Genomic DNA, 10703 nt, shown 5'->3' with positions numbered 1-10703 from the left:
GAACGTTAATAGTTAAATATAAAGCATGTGTAGTAGTAGGCTATATGAGATCCTAATATGATGAGATTTTAAAGGGATAGTTCAACCAAAAATGAAAATACTGTCATAATTTACTCAACCTCAAGTTGTTCTAAACCTGTATGAATTTCTTTGTTCTCCTCATCATAAAAGATGATATTTTGAAGAATGTTCATAACTAGAAAGTTTCTGGTCCCCATTGACTCCAGTAGTGTATTTTGTTTTTCATACTATGGGAGTCATGGAGGCCTAGCAACTGTTGGGTTACCAGTATTGTTCTCTTCATATACTTTTACATTCAATAGCAGAAGGAAACTCATACAGGTTTAGAACAACAACAGACCTTTGATTTTTGGGTTAGCTATTCCTCTAAAGCAGCCTAATTTAGCTGCTGTTAAAAGTTATGTCAATAATGTTAATCAAACATTAGAAAGAAAATCACTCACTGTCCTTGACCGAATCACTTTTGTAAAATAAATAAGAATGAATGTATATTGAATTTATACAGTGAAGACTATTCAGTTTATTTGTACAATTATTTTATACAATATAATTTCTTATTCAGTGCTTTAAGTGTTTCAAGTAGGTCTATTTTTTTTTGTAATTTGTGGCTGTTTACTTGTCTTAAGTCTAAGCTTGTTGCTGCTGTTAAAATTTATGTCAATAATGTTAATCAAACATTAGAAAGAAAATCACTCACTGTCCTTGACCGAATCACTTTTGTAAAATAAATAAGAATGAATGTATATTGAATTTATACAGTGAAGACTATTCAGTTTATTTGTACAATTATTTTATACAATATAATGTCTTATTCAGTGCTTTAAATGTTTCAGGTAGGTCTATTTATTTTTGTAATTTGTCATTTGTGTCTATTTACTTGTCTTAAGTATAAGCTTGTTTTTTACTTAGGCTAGTATTTTTTATTTTTATTTATTTTATTTTTTTAAATATTGAAATTGGTAACAAACATTATAAAATTTCAATGCATCAAAATTTTGATAGGATAAAAATCCTATTTAAAGCTATATATATATATATATATATGCCTATATATAGTAATAGGGGGCCCTGCAGTAAGTCATAGCCCCGGGGCCCAGTAAGGTCTTAATGCGGCCCTGAGTGTACCCATCATTTTATCACTATTTACAGCAGAATAACATGCCATGTCACAAAGCTCAAATAATCTCAAACTGGTTTCTTGAAAATGACATTGAGTTCACTATACTAAATTGGCCTCCACAGTCACCAGATCTCAATCCAGTTGAGCACCTTTGCGATAGGGTGAAACGGGAGAGTCGCAACTTGGATGTGCAACTGACAAATCTGCAGCAACTGCGTGATCAAAATCTCTGAGGAATGTTTCCAGCACACAGTTGAGTCTATGCCACGAAAAATTAAGGCAGTTTTGTAGGCAAAGGAGGTCCTGTCTGGTACTGGCAAGGTGTACCTACTGTAATAAAGTGGCTGGTGAGTATATCTAAGCTATACAAATATGCATGTTTATGTATGCATAATACATTTTTGGACATATATGTCATGTATATTTATTACAAAAAACGGTAACACTTTAGTATAGGGACATATTAGCATGACATATTGGCTGTTTATTAGCACTTATAAAGCACATATTCTGCATGACCATATTATACATCCCTTATCCTACCCAAAAACTAAACTTAACAACTACCTTATTAACTATTAATAAGCAGCAAATTAGTAGGTTATTAAGGCAAACGTCATAGTTAGTGGGTTGTTAATAGCGAGAACTGGACCTTAAAATAAAGTGTGACCCAAAAAACATATATAAACATACAGATTTTTGTATATATGTTGTTTTAATTAAGTTGCATATATAAATAAAATATACAAACTTCTGAGCTGCAGGTTTGCAGTGCTGCATGAAAGTAGAGTATACAGTATATTTTGACTTTATTATTACTTATTTACTAAACATAAAAATCCTAGAGCATGAGATCATAACCTCTTCAATGCACTGTCCAAAGACACTTCAGACAACTCGACACCGCGGTTTAATGCAGATGGCATAAAGTGGGAATTGGCAGAGCACAACAACATAAGGAGGATGCGTGGGCTCATTTTTATAGAAAGTATCTTGTAACACTCTGCAAGCACCTGATACTAGAGAGTTGCATAGTAGTGCAAATAACAACCTGTATAACCAGTATCCTGTTTAAATATGTAAGACCTTCTGCATGTCCCTACTCTCAGTTCGCCAAAACAGTAACTTCACTATTTACTCTCTTTGTTTTTTTCCAGTCTCATTTATTTGATCACAGCAATGGCACAAGACAGGTACAAATAGTACTTTTTAAAGAATACTTCTAATAAATGGTACCTGTGGAGGTCTTTAACTGAAATGCCCTCCGAAGTATCTCTTTCCACCTCACTGAAGTTGTCTAAAGCTTGTCCCTTAGAGAACTTACATCCAGCACATCAGTGCACAAACAGCCTTAACGCCCAGGGAGGTACTCAGCATGACCTTAGTGCATTCAGTCTTCGCCATGGGAGACATGGGTCAAGCAGCCTCTCTCACAAATGGAGAGAGAAGAGTGTCAAGCATTTAAGGATGGGCAAAAAAACAGCAGCCTCACTTGCAGCACTTACATCATGCCAAAAAAAAAGTTTCCAAAATGTTTCCAAAAAGAAACAATTCAGAATTAGTGCAATTTTTTTGAAGTTTTCCAGATGCCAATCCAATTTAGTCCAGTTTATCAAAGTAAACAGGCATGCTTCAGGCAACTCATTGCTTTGAGGGCTAATTGAAATTGTGGTGTAAGGGCTTTAAAATATGGTTCATACCCCTAGAGTCTTTCTTCTGCTCCAGTTCAAACTGAATCCCTCTGTAAAGTTCTCTGGATATGAGACCGTAGGCAATTATCATCACCACACCTGGGACGAAGAACAGAATGAAGAGCAACAAGACATACCTAACAGAGAGAAAGAGAGAAAAAATATCTTTCAATGAAAAGGTAGAGTATACAGATGATGAAACCAAAGGACTGCACGTCAGTAGTGGACTAATTAGAACAAATGACAGGTGATACTGTACTAAGCTGCCTTTTCCAAAAGAATGGTAAACTTAAGTAGATTGTAGAAACCATTGACAACAATGCTCTCTAATAGGCTTACAGCACTTTTGGGAAACACAGCCCTGGTGTGTTTTGGTGTATTGATCGAAGAAGATCTAAGGTTCAATTGAAATTCAGAGGTTCTCTAATCTAATAGTTCTGTAGTAACAATTGATACAGTAATATTCATACTTCCTCTGAGGTTATTGTCACTACAGTTGTTAACTGAGATAGAAGATGGTTTCAGTTATCTGGATGAGCAGCATGATACACAATTATTACAGTTACAGGATATTACTAAAAATCTGATTGTTTTGATAACCTGCAGCCATAGTAATATTCAGTACAACCGCATTATAGTATTGTTTAACTAGCTTTTGCAGTCTATTCAAATGATCTGCAACAAACAACACAAGCTTTAGATTCAGTCACACAGTATTTAAAATTATTTGGTCAGATGGTCAGCTCTGGCATACAATGGGACAAAGCAATACTTGAATGTCAAACTTTAAATTAAAAAGCTCTACCCCGTAATATGATGTCATTTTATAATATTCAAATGACAGTGTGGGAGTGTTCCCTGACAGCATCTCCGGTAGTCCGTTCTTCTGATCTTTTTCCTCTATCAGACAGCTTTGTGCTTACAGCTTCATTCCATGCTGCACTTATCTGATATCAAAGACACTTTTCTCTCCTCTTGTTTCCTGTGTGGCTTTCAAATTCATTATGAGCTCCAGCACAAAGGCAATAAAAGCAATACTAATCCAACCAGGAAGTGGATGTAAGAGATGAGGGTGTGATATTGGGAAGCACCTTTTTATGCAAAACAAATTTATAATGTGTGATATTTAATACCTGTGTGTTGCTATAGGATAGTAGTAGGCCTGGCTTCTCTGAATCTTTATTTGTGGTGGGTCAATCCTTTACACCCAGTGGTTCTCAAGTGGTGGGTTGTGTTTTTTTTGTTTTTTGTTTTTTTTGGTACTCCAAATTGTGTGGCATGCCCCATGCTGCATTAGGTGATACACTCTCTAAAAGCAGCTGGAGTATGTGTAATTCAATCAATCCTGCTAAAATGTAAAAATAAATAAATAAAAAAAATTATTAAGTTGTAATTTTGAGATTTCCTAGTGCATCAATGGTACTTTGCCTGTTTCTACAGTTACAGTATGAAAGTCAAAAATCCGAGCCCTCTGGAGCTCAACCACCCTCTGAGCCAGTCTCTGACCACGACTTGAACCAGCAGGCTGTGATTTGTGTGAAGCTCTTGTTAACTGATATGATGCATCTGACATGAATGTCTGAACAGAGAGAGATCGTGAATACTATAGAGGTTTGGACCTCAGCGTCACAGTTAATGAACAAGATTTAATTGCTCTTGTTATGCATTTTGAACTTATTTAGAGCTGAGTCCTGACAGTAGGTCACCTGCTTATAGACCAGCTTAAACCAGCATGAATTTCCAGGCTCTGGTTTATGCTAGTTAGTTCTATATTGGTCCTACCGTTTGTCCTTGCTATACAGAGTGGTTGTGGTTGTCTCCATTTTATTCTCAGCAGGGACTGCTTGTTGAAATTTTTTTTATTTCCACTCATACCCTTTCTGTATAGAATTGCACATATACTGCACATATACACATACTATAGATGATAGATAGATAGATAGATAGATAGTAAAAAGCACTATACAAATAAACTTGAATTGAATTGAATTGAATAGATAGATAGATAGATAGATAGATAGTAAAATACATAATACAAATAAAGCAATTTTGAATTGAATTGAATTGAATAGATAGATAGATAGATAGATAGATAGATAGATAACATTTTGAGAAATGACTCATCATGCAATGTATAATTATTACCCCCAATGAGGGGGTGTCTCTCCTCCTATAAAACAAAGGTGTCCAATCCTCCACCTGCAGAGCTACTGTACCTGCAGTCTACTACCAGTAATAGTTAGCTGACATGCAGTTGCAAAGTTACTTATAGTGACTATCAAAAGTGCAAATGCAACTGAAATATCTTATGCAAGTTGAATGCACTTGAATACCACCACAAAGTCATAATTATGAGTAGGAAAAACTGTTTTCTTTGAGTCATTAGTTTCCAAGTTGGAGCATGTTAGTGAGAAAACATGGCAGACACAATGGTTGCAGAATCTTAACTGATGGTAAATTTATTGAAATTCTTATTTTTTTGGAATAACACTAGATAATTAGTGAATACTAAATACTACAGTATTGCACAATTACTATATAATACATAACAATTCAGTTTACAGCACCTTTATCAATTGAGTGCACATAAAAAGAACAATACTGATGCACATACTGTAATAATTTTGTAGAAGTAGAGTTAAAAAATCTTGCTGTATTTTTTGTAGAAAATGTACATCACCATTTTGCTCTGACCAAAGTAATTTGAATGCATCTGATGGCGTAATTGCAACTTTCCAACTTGTAAATACGAACGTCCCAGAAGGGCTTGAACGCACCATGCCTTCCTGCAGAATTTAGCTTCATCCTTAATTAAATATGTCTGAAACCAGTTAATCAAGGTCTTCAGGAGCACTAGAAGCTTCTGAGCAGGTGTATTGGAGCAGGTTGGAGCTAAATTCTGCAGGAAAGGAGCCCTCCAGGAGCAGGACTGGAATAAACAGCATTTAATAAGCAACTAAAGGCTGTGACACACCAACCCAGCAGCTGGCCATCACTGAGTGTCTGTCAGCTTAGTTTTTGTGATGTGTTCCATGCCATCGACAGTCAGTGGGAAAGGTCACTCTGATTGGCTGTTCATCTTAGCAAACCAGTGCATGAGAAGAAAACCTAAAGCGAGCAAAGCGAGCAAATGACAAAGTCAAGTGAACATACACAGAAGCTCTTCTAATTTTATGTCATTTTACCTGAGCATAACCAATACTATATCAAATATTTTCATAACGACATGGCCGTCTAGAATGAAGAAAGTGATTGACATGATTCATAAACATTTGAATGATTCCATTCAAAATGGTACACAAGTACTTTGTTCACAGTTTGTATATCAACAATCCTAGTTTAGCTTTCTCTTTTTGAATGACAAATATAGACTACTACTGCCTGCTGGTATAGTAAGTTATTTCCTCTCACGCAGACATAGATTGTACACTCTAGCTGGCCTTTGGCTGTAGTCTTCGCAGTCAGTGTCATTGGTTTAGTGTGTCATGGCCTTAGTATAGTATAAAAGAAAAACAGTAATGTAATAATAGTAACTCACCAAGTCTGTTCCACCTGGCTGATGGGCCAGTCAAGCCTGCACATGTGAGCCATGATGTTGTTTGGTTTGTTGAATGGCACCAGTATACTAAACACAGGATAGGGCACCATGATACCCACAGATAGTACCCATGTGGCAGCAATGACCTTGTAGGCATGAGAACGGGTCTGCCATGCCCTGGACTTCAGCGGGTTGCAAATGGCACTGTATCTTTCAATGGCAATGGCCACCAGACTGAAGGTGGAGATGCTGACAGATATACCTGTGAAGAGAATGTAGACAAGGGAAGTACATTAATATTTAAAATTAATAATATTAAAATATATTTAATACTGTCACAAATCTGGTCCGTGGTTTTCCGTCTGCTCGCCACCAGATGTTGCCTTCCAGTTACATTGACTCTCACACTACACAAACTGTTGCATGTCACCCCGGACTACATTTCCCATCATCCATTGCACTGATTACACACACAGCTGCAACCAATCAAACACCCTACATAAGCCATGGACTTCCTCTTCCTCACTGCCAAGTATTGTTTGCGCTTATCGCTACGTTAGAGATAGCAACGTTACGGAGCCATTCCGAGTTTGCCTAGTTCCTAGTCTTAGTCTTTGTCTCGCCTTGATCTTTTACCCGAGTCTTGTATCGCAGACTGTCTCCTCATTTTGTCTGTTTTGCTGCCTGCCACGGAACTCTTGTCTGCCCTGGATTACCTTTTGTATTGCCTTCTCGGACTTTGTTTGTACCTCGCCTGGTCTATTGCCTGTCTGTGGATTACCCGTTTGCCTCGCCCTTTGGATTACGTTCGCCGTCGATTGACCCACGCCTGTTTACCGGACTACTCTTTGTCTTGCCCTCAATATACCTGTTTGCCATTGTCAGAACCTTGCCTGTTTTACGACTACGTCTTCGTTTAATAAAGCTTTGCAGATGGATCCACATGCCTCTCATCTCTGTCGGCCCGTAACAGAATACTCGGCCGTACAAGGATCCAGCAGCTTTTCATATGGACGCATTCGCGAGGGTCCGTGTTCGTCACTTGTTCAGTTTATGGATTATGCCCTGTTGTCTGTCGGTTCCGCGTTCACTGTGGGTGTCGCGGAGGAAGAACGTGACACCGTGTCTGTGCCTGTAATGGCGGCTGCTGAACTCTGTAAGCCGCAAACCCCTGAGACATTCAAGTATATTGATCGCTACTCCGGTGATTCAATCCACTCGTGAAATTGCGGCCGCACCGGAGCGCGCTCACAAAATGGCATCGACAACAAAGCCGTGTCATGCTACTGCTGTCTTTCATGAGTCAAGTCAAGTCACGGCTGATCTTCATGAGTTAAGTCAAGTCACAGTTGATCTCCCAGAGTCTCATCACATCTCAACTGAGAACCTTGCCTGTTTTACGACTACGTCTTCGTTTAATAAAGCTTTGCAGATGGATCCACATGCCTCTCATCTCTGTCGGCCCGTAACAGAATACTCGGCCGTACAAGGATCCAGCAGCTTTTCATATGGACGTTGGCCAGGTATGGACATTACAAGACTATTATTAGCCCTCGAGCAGGGAACACGATCACTCGAGGACTATGTACAAGAGTATTTGGATCTCGCTTACTTCTCTGATCTGCCAGATTTTGTCCTATCACGTCACGTCGAAGCTGATCGTCCAGAGTCTGGCCACTTCCTGTCTGTTGCACCCAGATCTCAGAGGTCAGTTCGTCAGAATTCCCGACTGGCATCCAGCGTGAAGGATCAGCAGGCGCAGCTGGTATTCAAATAGACTTTTTCTGCGAGGGCATTAATCAGCCGTTAAAGTCAAAGCTCATTCGCGAGGGTCTGCATTCGTCACTCGTTCAGTTTGTGGATAATGCTTTGTTGACTGTTGACTCTTTGTTTACTGTGGGTGTCGCGGAGGAAGAACGTGACACCGTGTCTGTGCCTGTAATGGCGGCTGCTGAACTCTGTAAGCCGCAAACCCCTGAGACATTCAAGTATATTGATCGCTACTCCGGTGATTCAATCCACTCGTGAAATTGCGGCCGCACCGGAGCGCGCTCACAAAATGGCATCGACAACAAAGCCGTGTCATGCTACTGCTGTCTTTCATGAGTCAAGTCAAGTCACGGCTGATCTTCATGAGTTAAGTCAAGTCACAGTTGATCTCCCAGAGTCTCATCACATCTCAACTGATCTCCCAGAGTCTCGTCACGTTTCAGCTGATCTTCCAGAGCCAAGTCACGTCTCAGCTGTTCGTCCAGAGTCACGTCACGTCGAAGCTGATCGTCCAGAGTCTGGCCACTTCCTGTCTGTTGCACCCAGATCTCCGAGGTCAGTTCGTCAGAATTGGATCCACCACTGGTGTTCAGCAGGCGCAGCTGGTATTCCAAAACCCACTCATTCTAGCCCTCCTGTTCCTGAACTGCTTCCCCTGTCTGAAGCGCTTCCCATGATGGGAATCGCTTTTTGGTGTGTTTGGGCTGCATACACTACCACAGAACTTCCAGAGATGGCGGTGCTCGCTCCAGGTCCTCCAGAGGTGGCGGCTGAGGCGGCAGAACCTCCCGAGGCGGCGGCGCTCGCTTCAGCTCCTTGTGCGGTGGTAGCGCCCAGCAATGCACTTTCAGCCTGTCATGTCTCGGTCGAAGGAACCATTGTTGAACTCTGTACCTGTCTTGTTAAGAAGGATACTAATGAACTCTCCCTGTTTTCTGATGGTACAGCTGTAGAACCTCCAGAGGTGGCGGCATCCACAGCGGAACCTCCAGAGGTGTCAGTGGTATCCACTTATGAACTCTCGTCCTGTCCAGTCTCGGCCAAGGAGGCCGTCTGTGAACTCTCTGACAGTCCTGTAACGGCTATGGAGGCCGTCTGTGATCACTTTGCCAGTCCTGTAACAGCTATGGAGGCCGTCTGTGAACTCTCTGCCAGTCCTGTTATGGCTATAGAGGCCGTCTGTGAACTCTCTGCCTGTCCTGTATCGGCTATGGAGGTCATCAATGAACTTGTGTCTTGTCTCGACCCGTCCATGAGGGCAGTTCGGGAACTCTCAACCCTGCCTGTCACGGCTACGAAAGCCTTAAATAAACTTTCTGATTGAGCTGCTAACCCTGCCATTGCCAGAGAGACCACAAGTGAACTACCTGTTTGTCAAGTTTCAATTAATGAGTCTGAGTGTGAAGTGTCTGCCTGTCTAGTTCCTATCAATGCTATTGATTTTGACCTATCTGTCTGCCCTATTTCGAGTATTATGTCTGATGATCTTTCTGTCTGTCCGATTACAGTCAATGAGTCTGAGTTTGAACCATCTGTCTGTCCAGTTTCAATTAATGGATCTGAGTGTGAAATATCTACCAGTCCAGTTTCAGTTAATACATCCAATTTTGAACTGTCAGTCTATCCCATATCAACCCATGAATCTGTTTGTGAACTACCTGTCAGTCCAGTTTCCCTCAATGAGTCTGATTTTGAACTGTCTTGCCAGTTTCTGTCACTGAACTGTCTGCTTCAGCCTGTCATTGCCCTTGATTTTGAGCTATCTGCCAGTCCTATTCCAACCAATGCATTTAATATTGAACTGTCTGTCTATCCAGTCACTCTCAAGGAGACCACCACTGAACTTTTAGCCCTATCAGTGATTCCCAAGGCCATTGTAAATAAGTCCAATGTATTTCCTGTATTAGTGTTGTCTGTATTATTTAATGTATTAGTGTTGTCTGTCTCTGCTTTCCCTAGGTCTCAGTCCCTGCCATGGGTTCCAGATCACTCTGGTCCGCCGAGGTGGTCTGCCGACATGCTTTGGTGGGCCAAAGCTCTGTCTGCTCTGCTGTGGTGGTCTTCGGCTATGCTCTGCTGGCCTTCTGCTCTGGTCTGGTGGTCTTATGCTCCATCTGCTCCGGTCTGGTGGTCTTCTGCTTCGTCTTCTTCGATCTGGTGGTCTTCTGCTCTGTCTGCTCCGGTCTGGTGGTCATCTGCTCCGTCTGCTACACCCTGGTGGTCTTCTGCTCCATTTGCTCCGGTCTGGTGGTTATCTGCTCCGGTCTGGTGGTCTTCTGCTCCGTCTGTTCCGCCGTGGAGGTCTTCTGTCCTGCTCTGGTGGTCTTCTGCTCCGCCGTTGGGATCTTCAGTCCCGTCTGCTCTGCTGTGGTGGTCCTCAGCTCCACCTGTACTGCCGGCGCCACCCTGGTTTTCTGTTCCGCCTTGGTGCCCTGCTCTGCCAGCTCTGCCTTAGTCCCCGTTCCCTCCACTTCCACGTGAACCTGGCCCTCCGTCCCGCCCCTGTTCCACCTCCGCTCCACCGCCCTCCTGAATTGTATAGTGTTTGGAGCGTCTGGAAGCC

At 41.4% G+C, this 10703-nt stretch overlaps 1 protein-coding gene across 2 annotated transcripts in view; it reads right to left on the bottom strand.

Annotated features, from left to right (window-relative positions):
• Positions 1-10703, bottom strand: part of LOC107707829 (cholecystokinin receptor-like) — a 39362-nt gene that overhangs the window by 4873 nt on the left and 23786 nt on the right. For both annotated transcript variants that reach the window (XM_016511921.1, XM_016511922.1), the window contains 2 exons: positions 6371-6632; positions 2842-2969 (listed from right to left, as the gene is read on the bottom strand). In XM_016511921.1, coding sequence (XP_016367407.1) covers positions 2842-2969; positions 6371-6632 — 390 coding nt within the window. The remainder of the gene's footprint in view (positions 1-2841; positions 2970-6370; positions 6633-10703) is intronic.

Source organism: Sinocyclocheilus rhinocerous, unplaced genomic scaffold (genome assembly GCF_001515625.1).
Source record: "Sinocyclocheilus rhinocerous isolate Xijiao unplaced genomic scaffold, SAMN03320098_v1.1 scaffold1256, whole genome shotgun sequence".
Lineage (NCBI taxonomy): Eukaryota > Metazoa > Chordata > Actinopteri > Cypriniformes > Cyprinidae > Sinocyclocheilus > Sinocyclocheilus rhinocerous.
This window is presented reverse-complemented; position numbering and strand designations above follow the sequence as displayed.